The sequence below is a fragment of the Tachysurus fulvidraco genome, chromosome 20, assembly GCF_022655615.1.
Source record: "Tachysurus fulvidraco isolate hzauxx_2018 chromosome 20, HZAU_PFXX_2.0, whole genome shotgun sequence".
NCBI classification, from domain to species: Eukaryota; Metazoa; Chordata; class Actinopteri; order Siluriformes; family Bagridae; genus Tachysurus; species Tachysurus fulvidraco.
Window position 1 is genome coordinate 9,277,947 of NC_062537.1, and position 19,170 is coordinate 9,297,116.

Here is a 19,170-nt window from a genome sequence, read left to right on the forward strand (position 1 = left end):
TGCAAAAGGACATTCCATGCTGTGTAATCTTATAAAATGAATTGACTTGGTCATTTCTGGGGGCAGTCGTGGATCAAGCAGTTTAGGCTCTGGACTGATGATCGGGGTTCAAGCCCAAACACTGCAAATCTACCACCACTGGGCCCTTAAACAAGGCCCCAACCCTCCACTATGTCATGTCTGACCCTGCTCTCTGACCCCAACCTCTAAAGTTAGGATATGCAAAGAAGGATTTCACTGTGCCGTAATGTGTGTGACAAGCAAACGCTTCCTTTCTTTTTTTCTACTTTAAAGCAAATAATGCTGTATGATGTCCGACTTCCCATTTTGAACTCTGATAATAAAAAGTTAACTTCAAAAATGTATATATAACTCCAAAAAAAAAAAAAAAAAAAAAAATATATATATATATATATATATATATATATATATATATATATATATATATATATATATATATATATATATAGAGAGAGAGAGAGAGAGAGAGAGAGAGAGAGAGAGAGAGAGAGAGAGAGAGAGAGCCTTATATGGACATACCATGTTAAACCAGTAGGGGGCTAAAAGAATGAGAGAATATATATATATAATTTTTTTTCTCATTCCTGCGCAGGATCTTACAACATGTGCTTTATTACTATAAAGTGAAGAAGATTTTAGCTTTCCAGCCTCTCAGACATGACTCACCTCTATCACTGACTATCTGATTACCTGTTTAGATAACTCGAGGAAAGTTCAGGACTGTGTTTGGAGTGTGTGTAAAAAATTCCTCCCCTGAGGGCACGGTTTTTAACGGATTCCCAACAGAGGGCGATGCTGTTTTGTTGTTTGAGGGAACACACACTTAACTACAGCAGAAAGGCGGTTCCTGTACTCAGAGGACCAGGGTGTGGACAGTCAGGGCTAGTTAGTGACCGACACACTGTGCTTTCTCGTTCAGCCAGAGCTGCCACTTCAACAGGTAACGACTTTAATTCATATTTCACTTCATTTCACCAAGCTGCATTCATACATTCAGTGTAATAATCCTCTGAGTAACTCACTGCTTGCGGGTTGTTGTTTATTTTATTTATTTATTTATTTTTACCAAAGCTAACGACTTAGCGCTATTAGCTAAACGGCTAGACTGTTAGCTCAGTGAAAAACGCTAACTCTCCAAACGTTAGTTTTCATACCAAAAAAACATTTCTGTTTTTAACTGAGAGCGATTACTTTAGTTACTTCCCCTTTCTTTATTTTATTTTACAGCGTAAACGCTTTAATATCGAAGTAAATAAAGTTGACTTCTCTCTTTTCCCAATTGCTAACATTTACCTCTGTAAAGAAACCGCAGCGTTTAAACGTCACCATTCCTGCAAACAGGTCTCAACATATCAGACACGTTTAATAAACACTTTTACAATACGCGTTTCCACCTTTTTAAAACGATGTTTCTAATCTAGAAATAGGCTAGAAATTTCACACACCCTGCATATTTTTATATTTTTAATGACCATATATGAATGTAGGTAGAGTCGGTCCTGTGGTGAGGTTGTGACGTCATAATGCTGTATTTCTTAACCCTCAGGATTCTATTCAAATATTCTCCTAAACATGAAGATTTTAGTGAGGAATACTCACATGCCGTTCTGTCTTCTGCTTCTTTTGTATATAACTGCGTAAAAATAAAAATTGTAAATATTAAAGTAGAGGTTGACTTTTTCCTATGAGTGCTGCAGACTAGTCATGTGTCTAATCATTTACATGATGTATTACATTATTGCTGTCATGGACATGTTAAAATACCTGTTACGCTGGATTCTTTTAAGCAATAAGCTACTTAGGTGGATTATTTTGCTATCTCCTTAAATAAAGACTTCTTTTTCAGAAGGCAAAATATGAACAGTTATCCACCAGGAACAAAATGCAGATCAATACTTTGAATCAAAATATTATCTTGTAGCGCAGAAGATTTAGGTTCTGATTAAATTCTGAGCTACAGTTTTTAAACATCAACACACCAACATCTCATCCGAAAGAGTGTGATGCAGCGGCGCTTTAATGATTGCTCGTTAATGTGACCTTGAATGTTGCTGACACATGGTGAGTGCAGGGTTCCCGTGGGGTCTTAAAAAGTCTTAAAAGCATTGAATTTATTAATTTGGAAATAATACTTTAAAAAGTCTTGAATTTTGATGTCTGGGTCTTAAAAATTGTGCTGTATGTAACTTCTCCATATTGTAATTTTCCTCAAAAGTTTCATTTGCCAACCACGATTATTTTGATTAAATGACGTAGTATAAAAGAGTGGCGGAACCAATAATTGAGAACGCAACGCAGTCCCGGGTCACCGTACAAAATACTGCGAACACGCAATGCCTTCAGTAAAGGAAGATCACGCACCACGCCACCACAGCCATAGACTACAACACAACAAGAAAGGATAAGCGTGAGAAATCAATGAAAATCTCAGCATTTCACAGGAAAGGTTGACTGACTCACGCAGTCATATTTGTAAAGTTTGTTTTTACGTTAGCTAGCTAACAATTTCATTCTGAGGTTATGGGGAAATGTAAATTTAATGAAGCGTGGCTGGATAAAAACTCTTTTCGTCATTGGTTAAAACCAGTGGACAACAATGTTTTTGAGGCGTTTTGCACCATATGCAAAAAAAGGATTCAGCTAGCGCTGCAGACCCTCAAGCTATGGCCGCAACTAGAGTGGATCTGCTTTCTCGTAACACAATCGCTAAACACCAGTCCTACAATGGAAATGAGGGTATCTCCGAGCTTTTCAAATGCATGTTCCCTGACTCCGACATCGCTAAAATGTTTACTTGTGGTCCCGACAAAACAGCTTACATAGCCAAGTTTGGTTTAGCTATCCACATCAAAGAAGAACTGGTGTCCAAAGTCGACAAATCGCCGTTCGTTCTTATGTTTGATGAGAGTCTCAATGAGACTACGAAAAACAATATTTTTCACACTGCGTGGCTTATCTTTTACCCATTCCACATTTCAAGGATTCAAGGATTTTGTTTTTCTTTGCTGGTAGGGACGTGAAATAGGTATTAATTTTTTATGTAAATGGTCTTAAAAAGGTCTTAAAAAGACTTGAATTTAACTTGAAGAAACCTGTAGGAACCCTGTGAGTGAGAAAAGACATTTGCCTTATGTTAGATTTTTCTTTTCACCCCTCTAACTGCACATGGAACTAATGAAAATACAAATTTTTTTTAGCGTTTCAGTCCTGCTTCAGTGTCCACATGTAACCCTTCTAATTTATTTATCAAAGTAGTAGGTTATGCTTTTATGTTCTTAAAATTTTCTATAAATTCTATAATTTTCACTATAATATGGTGAAATTCCAGCAATAATATGCTGATATTCATAAACTGGCATTAAATAATAATTCAAATAATGAATAATACTTACAAATTGTTGAGCTAAATAACTTTAATTTCTGTCAAAATTACGGGCTTTAGTTTCTATTTTCCAAAAAGCAATCCATAATACTGTTTTCTGACACATTTTTAATAAAGATGTATTAACCTTCAGAAATTTGATGGACAGACTTTTATAATCTGTCTCATAGCTTACATTTCCATTGTTGCTTAGATTAACTGTCATATTTACACCAGAAATGATCACCAAGGGTATATTTAACTAAGTAATTTGACCCTATAGGCAGAAGCCGACAACATGTGGTGTGACAGAGTCGAAAATGCGATGCCTGTCAGGGCTGTGTGTGTGTGTGTGTTACTTGTATCATATAAAGTAGTTAGGTGTGATGGTAAGAAAAAATATATAATTGCAATTTCATTGAAAATTATTTTTCCCTTTAGTCTTAGAGCAGAGTAACATTAAAGTATATAGCACAGCTGAAATGATATAAGATCCTATTGTTGAACTACTAAAATATCTCCCTTTCAATACCTTGATCCTCCCATGAGATTAGCCATTGATGCTGGCGTGGCATTAAAAGAACAGTCAACAAGCATTATTGGGTACAATTGGCATTATTTCCCTCATGTGTAGTATGGACTGGGCTATTAGAGTAATATTCAGTCCCTCAAGATGTCATAATTTGAATGCAAAATCAACCAAATGCCACAATAAAATGGCCACAGATTGTGTGCAAATTTGAGCCCATTGTCGTTGTAAGACATCATTCAGCCAAAACTCTTCCATTCACATGTGGTGAACATGAGTGCAGATATAATAGTAATGACCTGTTTGTTTACTCGTAATGGTTCAAAAGTAGAATCATTTGCTTACAGTTTTACCTATTCAGATTTTACGCAACAAAATAAAGTGGCAGTCAATCAGCATTTTGGTCGCAACATTAAAAACAGCAAAATTCTGGAGAAGCTGCTCATTACAACATGGAATTTCTTGTTACTCACAATAATTAAATTTTATGCTAATTTAAAAAAAAAATCTAAACTCAGTTTGATTATTTTCCTATGTTTTTATTCTTGTTTAATGCTTTATTTTAAAAAGGCATCTTTTTAAAACTAAATACTGTGACATGCATCATCATGAAAATGTATTTGATATTTGTGATCAAATGTTTTGCTATATTGTTTGTGTCAGAAACAATCTAAAGAAAATGACTCTCAATAAAAAATATAATATTGTCCTATTATCTTTCTGGTTATTGCCATGTACTGCCACAGTGCTTTAAAGCGTTGTTTACTCATTGATATGAATGTGTTACTTTCTTCTGTCTGTGCTCCAGGTAGCGCTGCATCACACCCCTTTCCCAGGGCACTCCTGGTAGGGGACAAAGGATTCCACTAGCCAGAGGAGAAAGAAGGAACCAGAATGGACGACATCTTCACCCAGTGCAGAGAGGGTAACGCTGTAGCTGTCCGCCTGTGGCTGGACAACACAGAGAACGACCTTAACCAGGGGTAAGTTCAAATTTGCTAATCTTTTAGCGAAAATTAACTGAAACCTGGAAGTGGCTATAAATTATTGTTCAATATGTAATCGTTTCTTATTTCTGAGGCTAAATCATGCTATGGATCTTTTGAGTACAGCATTCATGATCAGAACAGGCCCAATTTTAAAGCCTCAAAAACTGAAATTCACCTGGAGCAGGATTTTTGTCATGGCTTGTTGCTTGGCATTCCACTTACACTCTTATTGTTGTTATATCATGACTTTTTGTTGATGTTGCTTAAACAGACATTACACAGATATTTTTCCATTACATTTATCTTTGTTCATCTTAGTCCTAATGTATTCCGGTACTATACAGCTGAAGTTCAAGAAAACTTACAGATCTTTTTTTTTTTGGAAGGGGTGTGTGTGTGTGTGTTGGAAATTCTAGTGACTCACGTTAAGAGCGTCATTAGTCCAGTGAGTTGGTACTGGATTGCAGCTCACAGTGATGGCATCAGGCCAGATGTTTTAGAAGAACTTTTGATTGCTGGATAATAGTGTGCCCCGATGTTACCCGTGCCTTACAATTGCTCTCACATTCTTCTTCTTGGCAAGTAAACAGTATAAACCTGGTTCTTCAGATTACTTGCTGACTGTTAAGTTCTTTTCCACCGAAAGCTCATTGCTGAAGTGTCGGCCTACTTCAGAATGGTCTCGCAGTGGAAAAAGTCATGCACATGCTGGAGAAATGAAAGTGTCCCTATATGGTGCAGAGATCTACAACATTAATCCATGACTCCATGTTCCAGACAGCTGGAAACAAGCAAGGCTGCGGTCAAATAGGTAGTGATATCATTTTAGTCACTTAATCCAAGCATATTTGAAGCAGATCTTTCTCGCTCAGTTTATTTAGCTCAGTTCTTATTTATGCAGGCATCTGGGTAGAAGTTCATTCCGGTGTTAACTTTGCAAGGCTGGTGCCAAACACAACCTTTTCAGAATCTATGCTATCCAAGGAAAATTGTTTATGAATTAAAGAAAAACCCTCAAGTGAATGAAATGTTTTAGTATCCCTCCGAGTGGGGAGTTAGAACATGCTAGAATGATGTCCTTGTCTGACGGTGCATCAACAGGCAACAGCATGTTTCTAGCAGGCAACACGTCTTCATTTGTAGTTTAAGCACTGTCACATGACTAGAGTAGAGAAAATCGTCACATCCGTTGTAGATCCCATCTATGCATTTCCTGTACATTTCTAACAGTTAGTGGGACAGTCGAGCAATCAAGCAAATCCTGATGGTCAGCTGAAACAGACGGATGAAGAATCACAAATATGACTAGGCTTACTTCTTTGGGTAACACAGCCATGTATATTTTGCAGCGTGACTAATGTCATGGATATGTCACTTTAAACGTAGTTTCTAGCACTATACTGACTCAGAGGTGGGAGGGGGAAGGAAAAGCCAGACTGCTCAGGAATGGCAGGGGCGAATAGTTTCCATACTATGAGCTCACTAACCAGAGCATTCTGACTTGAGCCATACCAGTGTGCTCCCTCCCTCTCTCTCTCTCGCTCGCACGCACGCACGCACACATTTTCTAGCACTCTTTCTTCCTGTTACACACTCTTTTACTCATCCTTCCTCTACTTGTTTCCTGTCCCAGAAATAGAAAAGCTACACTCTAGCTACATTATTATCATTGCCATTCGGTCTTTGCTCACTTGTTTATATTGTAATTAGATTTTTTGGAACCTTTTGGATTTTCATGTAAAGTAAATTCTCAGCATTTTTGGGGCTGTACAAGGCATTTAGATGTCGTGACCCCAAACTGTTGTAGGAGGGGACAGGAAATGGCAAAACCGTGAGACTGCCTAAATGACCAGCTTTAAGATTTCAGCTATAGACTGATCTTATCTTATCTGAGAGCAAGCAGAAGTCAGAGTTAATTTTTTTTGTTTGTTTGTTTGGTTTTTTTGTGTTTTTTTTTTTTGTTGTTGTTTGGAAACACTAACTAGAATTGCTGTAATTTCAGTGATTGGTTCAAGCTTCTTAATGCTGAGTTCTCTTCCATTTAAATTAGCTACACATTTTGTGGTTTGCATGCAGGAAAAAACTTTTGCCAGAAGACTTCTGTATACTAACTCATTAAGTAGAATCAGCGAAAGAGCATAACTCGCATAACCTATCCATTTTAAGTAAAAATACTGTTTTCCTTTGTACTGAATTGACAAAGATCAAGCATTGCATGGTCTCCTCTCACATCCTCTTTCCAATTGAATGCAAAATGGTGCCTTAAAGCTGCTTTAGAGCCTGGTTCAGAATCGTATGCAGGGGTGGACAAATCATATGTTCATTAGCCAGAACTGTAGGCAAGTAAATGCTCCAATGCACCATGTTTTGTTTGACAGGATGTCGACTAGGCTAAAAAGTTGTAACTAATGTAATAACATACGGTTTACTCAACTAGTTTTCTCCTTTTACCTATGAAACACCGTGTTCTGTCCTCACATCGCACCTAGAACATATTATTGAGGTCAGATTATCAGCTTGGTTTCCTGTCCACATAGTTAGCTGTGAGGTGACTGCGTGTTGTTGTACCAACAGGAGAGTACGATGGCTTTGTGCTCCGTTTTGTCAGTGTTTCCACAAACGTAACCAGACGTTCCTGATTTCTAAAAGCCTTCCTGTTACTTATTCACGCTAATGAATCTGCCTAGTGTGTGTTAGCTAAAGCATCGAGACAAACCCGACATTGTAGTTTAATGGAATAATGTAAATGCAGCATTGTGATGTTGCCATATGTGCTTACAGGCCACCAGTTAAACTTCACTTTTAATTGGCCCTGTTCACACATGGCATTAACGTGTGTCCTGGGTGATCCAATTGGAAGTGGTCACAGGTATGAACAGGGTCTAATGCAGCTTAAATATTCACTGAGAACCAATTATGCAAAGCCCATCTGGAGATGATCCAGTACAGACATGGCCCCACATCACATTGTACTGTGAAGGTAAAATGTTTTTATCTGTTCCAGACAGCAACACAGGATTGCCTAAACAAATGCATCATTGCCCTAGCTGGAAAATGACAATCATTCTTATAGCTTCATTTGTCATTTCATCTCTCGTTCATGTTCACTAGCAGATGGTGTGATTGGACAGTCTGTACAATGTAAATGCAGTGGAAGGGATAAATGGTGGGATACATGACCACCTTCCAGTTGATACAGTATATGAAATCTGTTTTACTGTATAGCAGGTGTGAACAGAGCCCAAGCATTATCTCTCTACAGTGGTGATGAGTGAATATATTACGTGATTAGTTTATGCTCTGACGTCTAACAGTTCTGTGGCAGAAGTGGCATTTGCTCTGTCCTCTGAACATGCCGAAGCTGCTCACAGCCCCATTCATTTAGAGGGAAAACTAGATGCTTTAGTTATATTAGTTGGTTGAATTAAATTTTTTTTAAAAATATATGGACCTCACTACAAGATGTTAATGATGGAAAGCGAATATCTAAAAGATTTTGTTGTCTCATCTTGTAGATATGGACAAATTAGCATTTTTGAAAACTTTCCTTCTTTTTGGTTTTTGTAATATTTTATATGTATATTAATATAGCTCTGAGGGAGGTTATATGGCACCTGTGCTGTGGTGATGTGACAATAAAGGTGACTTGACTATTGTGTATTTTTATATTGTATATTATATACTGAGATACAAGTTTGTAGATCAGTCTCTTAATCTTCAGCAATTGAAGAAAACCTTTTTTTTATTTATGAAACCTTTTGTGCTGACAATAATAATGATATAATTAAATGGAAAACAAGCATTAATTATAATTAATTAAATAGAAAAGAAGTTTTATCAGTCACTCATCAGGTTGTGAGAGGTACTGAAATGGCTTTTTTTTTATATATATATATATATATATATATATTTGTGCATATATATAATTTTTTTTTTTTGCCTTGTGAAACAGGCATAGTGAACGCCTTTAATAGTCCTGTATAGTTCCTCAAGCTAATATTTGTGCGTTCTGTCAGTTGGTTGTCGTTTACACCCTCGGGATGGGTGTTAATGATGCAGGCCTTTGGACTTCACATCCTTACAAGGAAAAGTGAGTGTCTTTCTAGGAACAGCACAACACCCACACATGCTAAAAATGTGAGGGGGGGCAGCAGGAGGAGTATTATTTCCTATCTTTCCTGCTTGTTTCCCTTCTCCTCCCCTTGCTGTCTTCACTAGCCAGTCTCTTGTCTCAGGAATCATTCTGAAGGCTGTGTGATAGTGACGCACTTGTGCTGTGATGTTGCATATAGTTTGCAAAAGGAAACCAGACAGATGTTTTAAACATTGTTTAAATTTAAAAATTTAAAAAGTTCTGTTTCAGAAACTTCATTCTTTGTGCCCATCTTGTCATAACGTCTTGTTCATAAGTCTTGTTGAAGGGGAGATTTGGCACGTGTGTGTGTCTGTTTTTCTCTCTCTGTGCAGGGCGTGCGTCTCTCTCTCTCTCTCTCTCTCTCTCTCTCTCTCTCTCTCTCTCTCTCTATGCAGGGTGTGCATTTCTCTCTCTCTCTCTCTCTCTCTCTCTATGCAGGGTGTGCGTCTCTCTCTCTCTCTGTGCAGGGCGTGCGTCTCTCTCTCTCTGTGCAGGGCGTGCGTCTCTCTCTCTCTCTGTGCAGGGCGTGCGTCTCTCTCTCTCTGTGCAGGGCGTGCGTCTCTCTCTCTCTCTGTGCAGGGCGTGCGTCTCTCTCTCTCTGTGCAGGGCGTGCGTCTCTCTCTCTCTGTGCAGGGCGTGCGTCTCTCTCTCTCTGTGTGCAGGGCGTGCGTCTCTCTCTCTCTCTGTGCAGGGCGTGCGTCTCTCTCTCTCTCTGTGCAGGGCGTGCGTCTCTCTCTCTCTCTGTGCAGGGCGTGCGTCTCTCTCTCTCTCTGTGGTGTGCGTGCGTGTGTCTCTCTCTCTGTGCTGGGCGTGCGTCTCTCTCTCTCTCTCTCTGTGCAGGGCGTGCGTCTCTCTCTCTCTCTCTCTGTGCAGGGCGTGCGTCTCTCTCTCTCTCTCTGTGCAGGGCGTGCGTCTCTCTCTCTCTCTGTGCAGGGCGTGCGTCTCTCTCTCTCTCTCTCTGTGCAGGGCGTGCGTCTCTCTCTCTCTCTCTCTGTGCAGGGCGTGCGTCTCTCTCTCTCTCTCTCTCTGTGCAGGGCGTGCGTCTCTCTCTCTCTCTCTCTGTGCAGGGCGTGCGTCTCTCTCTCTCTCTCTCTGTGCAGGGCGTGCGTCTCTCTCTCTCTCTCTCTGTGCAGGGCGTGCGTCTCTCTCTCTCTCTCTCTCTGTGCAGGGCGTGCGTCTCTCTCTCTCTCTCTCTCTGTGCAGGGCGTGCGTCTCTCTCTCTCTCTCTCTCTGTGCAGGGCGTGCGTCTCTCTCTCTCTCTCTCTCTGTGCAGGGCGTGCGTCTCTCTCTCTCTCTCTCTCTGTGCAGGGCGTGCGTCTCTCTCTCTCTCTCTCTGTGCAGGGCGTGCGTCTCTCTCTCTCTCTCTCTCTGTGCAGGGCGTGCGTCTCTCTCTCTCTCTCTCTATTTGCGGGGTGTGTGTCTCTGTGGGTGGGTGTCTGAGCGTGTCTTCTGTATTCAGTGGCCATGTTGTAATGCAGCATGAGAACCACTAGCAGCTGTTTTATGGTTGTCTGTGTTCAGAAGTAGTAAGAAATCTGGGGCCCAAGTATTTTCATTATTTATAATCAAATTCCTTTTGTGTAGAAGCACAGCAGGCCCAATAATAATAATAATAATAATAATAATAATAATAATAATATAAAAGTATGCATGATTTTTATTGGTTTTGCCAGTGTGTAAATCTGATTCTTGCTCTATACATTAGTATATGAGAAGCACTGATGTGCAGTAGAGCTGCACTGCTGATCTCAGCATTCACTGCAACATCTTTACTCTGACTGTAAAAATGAAATGGATGGCTTGAGAAAGAATCCTGCATTCAAATATAAATAAAGCCTGGTGCTGAGGGAGGTAGCATGTTACACACATACACACACAGATGGGGGAGGGAGGATGCGCTGCAGACAGCAGAGGGCCAGTTAACTGCTGTTTATATTTAACCCGACAGGGGAGCCTTAGACACTGACAGCTGAGACTCTGCTTACCCGCTGTGTGCACAGAGAAGACGGCGGAACTGTCTGTGGCCAGTGGCAGTGTTTAAAAATAATGACTCTAAAGAACAAGCAGTGTTTTTTAAACTGCTCATACTGCTTTAGAAATACAGTAGTATACTGAAAACATACAAATTTTTATGTTTTTAATTCTGTCCCAAGCACCAGTCAGGTTCAGCTACTGATTTTGTCTGACTGAAAGGCTTCTCTTTGTTTGTGCCTTAGAGATGATCATGGATTCAGTCCACTGCACTGGGCGTGTCGGGAGGGACGCTCCAATGTGGTGGACATGCTCATTATGCGAGGTGCCCGCATCAACGTGATGAACCGCGGAGACGACACGCCACTCCACCTGGCTGCTAGCCATGGACACCGTGACATTCTGGGCAAGGTTTGCACAATCAGTATGCACGTACACATGTATATGTGTGTGTGTGTGTGTGTGTGTGTGTGTGTGTATGTATATGTGTATATATGTGTGTATACACACACACACATATATACATATACATATACATACCTGTATAAAAGAGTCCGATATGTTTTTGGCGAGGTGCTCATTCAGACACGGCCAAACATATACACACACATGTTGAGTGCAGACATAAACATGTCTGTAACCCAGTTTCATTCCTGGTGAGTCATATAGTAAGTACCAGATTTGAAAAACACTATCCGTGGTGAGTGTCACCTAATTCTCACCACTAAACACCCATTCACTTTAAATGAAATCTGAAATTTTACTGTTTTGATTATGCATTGAACCTTATTGCGTAAAGTATACATATTTGATATGTTAAAATCAGTTTGTTTGTTTTTTAGACCAAATTATTGCTTTACAAATTATCGTTATTATTTTTTAGAATGATTTATTTGTGTGTTTTTAATACTTTTTCAGCTAATCCAGTGCAAAGCAGACACCAATTCATCTAACGAACACGGCAACACCCCGCTCCACTACGCCTGCTTCTGGGGCCATGACTTGGTTGCTGAGGTAAGTTTACGCTTCCCTCTGTTGGCCATTTTATAGAACCACAGCGATTTAGTCACAGGTATGTGAAATCCACAGACACAGTGTTCAACGCATATCTCTGTGACCCAAATAAGAACTCTTGGTCTCAGTTAAAGACACATTTCCTTAACCTATATACAGTTAGTGGCCACTCCATTGGTCCACCTACCTCCTATTGCACAGGCAATATTACTTTAGCTTTAATGTAGTTCTTGTGAGTAAATCAACATCTGCATGTAAACACTGAGTAGGGAATATTGTTGCGGGACTTTAGACAGGGCGTGTCAGATGTTTTTTCCACACCACCTTATTTTAGTTTAGGTTTACATTCACCTTCTATCTGCACTCATCGACACTTATCGAATATATATTTGAAATTCCTAACTATATACTTTATTGTGTGAAATTTATTAGCCTTCAACAACACTTCTATCTTTCCCTTCATCAAATATGTGGGATTACTATAGGACCATAATTGATCAGGTATTAACACACCCTCCTTGTAGTTAAGTTATTGATTTTTTTTTCTTTCTTTCATTGTGTAAATCAGGTCATATTTTTTTTTGCCTATAATTTGTTTTCATTACTCTGATCAGTGTTCCTTAGGGCTATGTTATGTTATGTGGTGAACAGATTTGAAAGGACAACACATGCCCCCTTTCCACCAGATAGGACCAGGTGCTAGTTCAGTGCTAGTGCTGGTTCAAAGTTGGTTCCACTGGCAAGCCTTCTAAGAACCGGTTTGCCTTTCCATGGGCTAGAGAGCCATCACAGTGCCAAGTCTTACATCACTGTATATAACGTTATACAGCAATGTTAGTGTAGCAGCGGCAAACACAACATTGACAATGGCGGATGTTGCCATACTGTTAATGCTCATGGCTTTTCAAACCTACATTAGCATCCAAACGAGGCGAATCCTGATTTTAAATGATTTAAAATGGCACTAAAGACATTCTCTTTTGTCTTGTTGGTCACAGTAACCCAGTCCACAGCCCCCAACGCAAACATTTCTTAAGTCTAGACCAGCAACGTTTTGAACCACTTTTCCTGGTTCAGAGCCGGTGCTTTGGGTGTCGAAAAAGAAAGAACTGATTTTAAATTAGGCTCTGGCTCTGAACCAGCACTCAAACTGCCTCGATGGAAAAGGGGCACTAGTGACCAGTCAGGCAGGCTACACCTGGAAACTGTGCAAATGCCTTGGATTGTTTTGAAGTATGTTTCAGGTCTTTAGCCATCTGCACTGCACAGCATTTGACTAAATCTGCACCCATAACATAACCCTACACTTGTCTGAATACACATTGCTGCTTTAGTCAGCAGTCACATCATCAAGAAGTACGAGGACCCCACTTCCTTTGGCAGCCATAAACGTCCATCCCATGTAATGAAGTGTTGTGTTTTGAATCGTGAACAGGTCCTTCCATTTTTACTTTTGTATTTTACGCTAAACCCACAGTATTTACTATCCGTGGAAATTCAGTCTGTCATCTGCATATAGTTGCGTTCTTAACTTTTTGCTGTTCCAGAATTCACCAGTTTATGCTTTCTTGGTAGGAATGCACCAGTGTACCAAATGATTTGGAACCAACTAATGTTTTTGCTTTATGCTCACTTGTAAGTGATATAATGAGGGAATAACAAACCCTGCCATGCAACAGTTGAAGAGCTATGCATAAAGTGCAGTAATTAATACACAGTTAACCTGATTTGGATACAGGGATTCTCAAATGAAAGCAAGAGTATTTCACTTCAATGTCGATATGCTGTGGTAGACAGTACGGAGAGACAATGGGTGAAAATGTGGGTGACCACTGGCAAACTGGACACAAGACCATTTATACACTCTGCACAGTTAGTGTGGGTGTTGACATCTGCTAGTGATATTGTTTAGTGATGGAAGAAGCAATTTTAGGATCTTGTTATACCATTGTGCATATCCTCCTTTCATCAGGTAGTTACAGAAATCTCTGAGGTCTAGAAGTTTTTTCTGTCACTTTATTTGTTGGTAACATTCTTAGCAATGAATGACTAGGTTAGTGTTGTGTGGTGATGTGTCTGGCAAACTAGGATGGGGTCCCTATTTTTTAAAAGAGGGTGGTGTTCCAAGTATACCATTCCATCTAATTATACCCATTTCATGGCTCTGGAAAGATTTAGGAGGTCTGTGGGTTCTGGCCAGGTCATGGAACAGTGAACCAGCTTTTTACCCTTGAACAGCTTTAAGAGGGGTTATGAGAGTATGGTAATCAAGTCTAGACGTGTATTTGATTATGTGCTCTATCATTTGTTGTGGGAGGTAATGAAGGAGTACGGTGTATTAGGTTTGCTTCTATATATGAAGCTCTGTAAGAGTGCAGCATGCCTGCACTCTGGAAACCATTTATGTAGGTTTTCATATCCGTCTCAGGTGTGTCTTTTCACTACTGTTTAAGATTTTGATGGACTAGATCTAAAGACCCAGCCAGGGTTGTAGAACTTTACAGCATAGGGCTGGCAAGAAGCACGATCCCATTTATTTAACGATGATAGTCTCTTGACATCATGCACAGTGGGATGCAAATCATCACCTCCAAATCCAAGACCATGTTTCTCTCAGATGAGGGGAGACATCTTGCTCCTGTTGGGGGAGTTTAAACAGATTGGGATCCCATTCCCCACTAACGGTAAAAGAGCATGAGAATGACACAATGGGTTATATCCCACTGGATGGAGACCTCAGGGCAGATGCAAATGTCTTGTGGTCCCCCAGGAGGAGTTGGAATCTTTATAACCATGGATTGGAAAGTCTAGGCAGATCAGGAAATTGTCCCTGCCTTTTGCTACTATGTCCATGACCAGGAATAGCTGATTGAGTGGAGTGAGTGACCGTGCGACTGAATATCCTATCCTATCTTATTCTATATTTTTAGGTTTTTGACCCCTGAGAGCTGTTGGCTGGATTTCATCTTACTAGTATTTGATGGTTCCTTTCTATTGATTATAGATACAGGGGGCTGACAATCTGTAAACAACAGATTAGCCTACACTTAGATACTATATACCTCGTACTACACATGTATACCTCGTACTACTATGTATGGCAGGTTAACTATTCATAATTTGCATTTCTCTATTCCATTTCAGGACCTTGTCAATAATGGTGCTCAGGTGAGCATCTGTAACAAATATGGAGAAACACCAATGGACAAAGCTAAGCCACACCTGCGTGACAACCTGAAAGGTGATCAATCTATTTTTGACTGTAAAACTCATAAGACACTAAAATGCATTTAAATATGAATGACCTTACTGTAGTGTATTTAGCACATTAACATTAACAATTTGTGTTCAGAAATGGCTGAGAAGCAAGGACAGAATCTGACCAAAGTTCCCTTTAAGGACACCTTCTGGAAGGGCACAACTCGAACACGTCCACGTAAGCACTCACTGTGTATAAACATTGCCGCTAAGCATTGTATAAAGCGATATAACTAAACACTTCTGAGGTACAAATAGTTTGTAAATTACTTCTTTTCTAACAATGTTTCACTGTAATTCATTTAGTTTTATTTCATCTGTAATATTGCTGTTTTTTTGTTTTGTTTTTAAATATCTATAGGCAATGGCACACTAAACAAACATGCCGGTGTAGACTACAAGCAGCTCTCATTTATGGCCAAGATAAATGAAAATCACTCAGGAGAGGTTAGCCCACCTTTCTCTGTTGTAAACTTTGCCCGTTGTAGTTTTTGTAGCAGGATATTTTCAGCTGTTACTCTTTTTAATAGCTGTGGAAGGGACGCTGGCAAGGGACGGAAATTGTAGTGAAGGTGTTCCATGTTCGGGATTGGACCACCAGAAAGAGTCGTGACTTTAATGAGGAATACCCCAAGCTGAGGTATGTGTGTGTGTGTATATAGATATAGATATGTATATAACTTTTCTGGGTAGTCTGTAGCATCGATGGGAGGAAAGGGAAATGCACAAATCAGGTTTCTCTACAGATGATGTAAAGGAGATTGCAAATGCCTTAAATGTTTAATCTCTAATTATAGGACAATTTTCGGATCAAACCTATGACTATTTGTCGCAATTTTTTAAACATATTGTATACTGATGCCTGACCTTTATTAAATAAAAGGGCTTAAATGTTGTCTACAAACTGTCATTGTGTGTTTGTGTGTCTATCTCCTTACTTTAGAATCTTCTCCCATCCCAATGTGTTGCCCATGTTGGGGGCATGTCAGTCACCCCCTGCTCCCCACCCAGTCATCATCACACACTGGATGCCATATGGCTCCCTTTACAACGTGCTCCATGAGGGCACCAGTGAGTAAAGTTTTCTAAAATTTAGAGATATGAACAGATAACCTGAAGTGCCTTCTGGGTCTCATGTTTGGCATCACAGATTTATGTTGTGCTTGTGTTGTTTTTTTTTTTGTTTGTTTGTTTGTTTTTGTTTTTTCGGAAGCTGCGTTATAAAAAAAGATTAGGACTTAAATCAGGTTTTGCTCGCACTTTAGACTTTGTGGTGGACCAGATGCAGGCGGTGAAGTTTGCACTGGATATTGCATGCGGGATGGCCTTCCTTCACACACTGGAGCCCATGATTCCACGTCACTATCTCAACAGCAAGAGTGTCATGGTAAGTGTGAAATCTGCACAGAACGTATCCTTTCTTGGGCCTTAAAGAGCCAGTGTATTTCATGAGGTATCAGGATTGCACGCTTTCTGTCTAAAAGCAACTCTTTAGGCACAAGTCCAGTTGCCTTGGCTCTATTAGGCATTTAAAATACCTGACTGACTAAAATACATGATCATTTTAACTGATGTTGCTGTTAATGCCAATGAACAGATAGATGAGGACATGACAGCCAGGATAAGCATGGCAGATGTGAAGTTCTCCTTCCAGTGTCCTGGCAGGATGTATTCTCCAGCATGGATGGCCCCTGAAGGTACCTCCCTAGGTTTCAGTAGGCTCCTTCTTTAAGCCCCATTATTGGATTGTTTACGCTGTGCACTTTTTAATTTGACCCCACCAGCTCTGCAGAAGAAGCCAGAAGAAATTAACAGGCGTTCTGCAGACATGTGGAGCTTTGCTGTGCTGCTCTGGGAACTAGTCACCAGAGAGGTACCGTTTGCTGATCTCTCCAACATGGAGATTGGCATGAAGGTAAGAGTGATCATTTTATTTTTATTAATTTATTTACTTATACAAATAACAAATCACAAAATCTGTTTAAAAGCTTTTTGGTTTAACAAACATTTTACCTTGTTTTATTTTTTTCCTATACTAGATTAGCATTACTTTTGGGGTTGAAAAATATTATGATAATGACTAACATCTGTTGGGTATTTTGCTGTCACCCAAGGTTTTATTTAAGTTGATGAGGTCCACACTTATTTATGATCTAATAAATATAAACATAGAACTGCAGTAGGATGTACTTTCTTTTTCTCTTGACAGTATATTGAGTCCTTTGGGTTAGGGTTAGTGATGGAAGTAAAACCTTTCCCTGTCTCTTAATATCCATGAAAATCTATTCATGACTTTTCTGTTCTTTCATTTTCACCTATTTTCGTTTTGTCCTCCAGGTGGCACTAGAGGGTCTGCGTCCCACCATCCCACCTGGCATCTCGCCCCACATCTGCAAGCTTATGAGAATCTGCATGAATGAAGATCCTGCTAAAAGACCCAAATTTGACATGATCGTGCCCATCCTGGAGAAGATGCAAGACAAATAAAAAGCCCTGGCTGTCCTCTCTACTACTCCCCTGCGCATCAACAACCTCCTCACCCACTTCATATGCTGATTGCACCAGTATTGCCTTAAACCCGCCATTCACCAAAGTGCTCTGTGTCACTGTATACTTTGCAATGAAAGCACGTTTGTACTTTGTACGTCTTGGACTGTTTAGTGTTATCCTTGCAATCTCTTGTACTGTTCCTTGTGATACACAATCAGTGGATGATAGTGTATGTCTACTCTCTGTAAGGGGTTTATGGAGAAAGATATGGAATTATTTAAATGCCTCTTAATAGCCATATGTGTGTTAAGGATGAGGAGCATGTGACACAGTGAATGTACTGTAACAACTAAAATGTACCATCTAACCACTAGACCCTTCATTTCATTGTTAATCATCACTGTCTTTCCCGGGGGCCATATTTTAGCATTATTAACCGTGCTTGTGAAGTCTTTCTTTAAATGGTCATTTTTAAACCTTGTGATATATGTTTCTTAACGTTTGTGGCAATGGGAGTTTTCCTGTACCGACTCCCTGCTAAAGAATTATACATATGCAATGAATAGTATTTGATCAAAATCCCAGCCATAGCCATATTTCCAACTTTTAGCAGTCATTCATTAACTTTAATGTTTGTGCGTGTGCAAGAAGTGTTTCCTTTCTTATCTTTTGCCTTACCATGCAACTAGTTACCAAATAGTGAAATGCCCAAAGCATCAACGCAGACGTCATTAATCTACGACTGCAGTTATTCTAATGCTATAGTTTTCTGTTTCATTTTCAGTCAGGTCAGGAGGAAAACTACAAATGCATGACTTTTCTCTATTTCATTAATTAACATTAATTAATATCTTCATATTTCTGTTACCTAATCTTCACTGTTCGTGTTGTGTGCTAAAATGTAAGGTTCTAAACATTTTTATACTGTCTGTATACATATATGTATGTTTTTATCATGGGGAGATGCACCTGCCTACCCATGAGTGCTTTGTTATGAACTTCTGTCAACACTACATCTATACACTAGCTCTTTCTCTTTCTGCTTTCACTGTCTGACGTGAGCTTCTCAGTGTTTAATAAGAGCCAGGGAGAAAATGATCATAAATGTCCCGTAGAATATTTAATCCAATACGATATGTTGGATCAGGAACCGATATTTTCTGTTCCACTCTTAAGTAAACCACAGTTGTAGAGGAAGGCATTTTTGTCCTTTAAATTATCTCACCAATTATTATTTTTTTTGTTTCTTGCTGATATTTTGAATACAATTTTGTGGCCTTTTTTTTTTTAATCTTTTTTTGGGAATTTTATTTTTCATGTAAACAGGAGTTTACAAACCGAACAGAAGAACAAGTACAAATAAAGTGTTTTGCCCTTGCTTAACCCGATTTGTCAGCATGAG

At 39.6% G+C, this 19,170-nt stretch overlaps 1 protein-coding gene across 1 annotated transcript; it reads left to right on the top strand.

Moving 5' to 3' along the window:
- The first annotated feature begins 729 nt into the window (after positions 1–729).
- On the top strand, positions 730–19,151 carry ilk (integrin-linked kinase). Its single transcript, XM_027151628.2, has 13 exons — positions 730–961; positions 4,720–4,894; positions 11,252–11,417; positions 11,925–12,020; positions 15,165–15,261; positions 15,373–15,456; positions 15,640–15,725; positions 15,809–15,918; positions 16,222–16,349; positions 16,544–16,665; positions 16,876–16,975; positions 17,063–17,193; positions 17,616–19,151. Exons 2-13 carry the CDS (start codon positions 4,806–4,808, stop codon positions 17,763–17,765), a joined length of 1,359 nt encoding a protein of 452 aa, XP_027007429.1. The 5' UTR covers positions 730–961; positions 4,720–4,805; the 3' UTR covers positions 17,766–19,151.
- Positions 19,152–19,170: the final 19 nt, after the last annotated feature.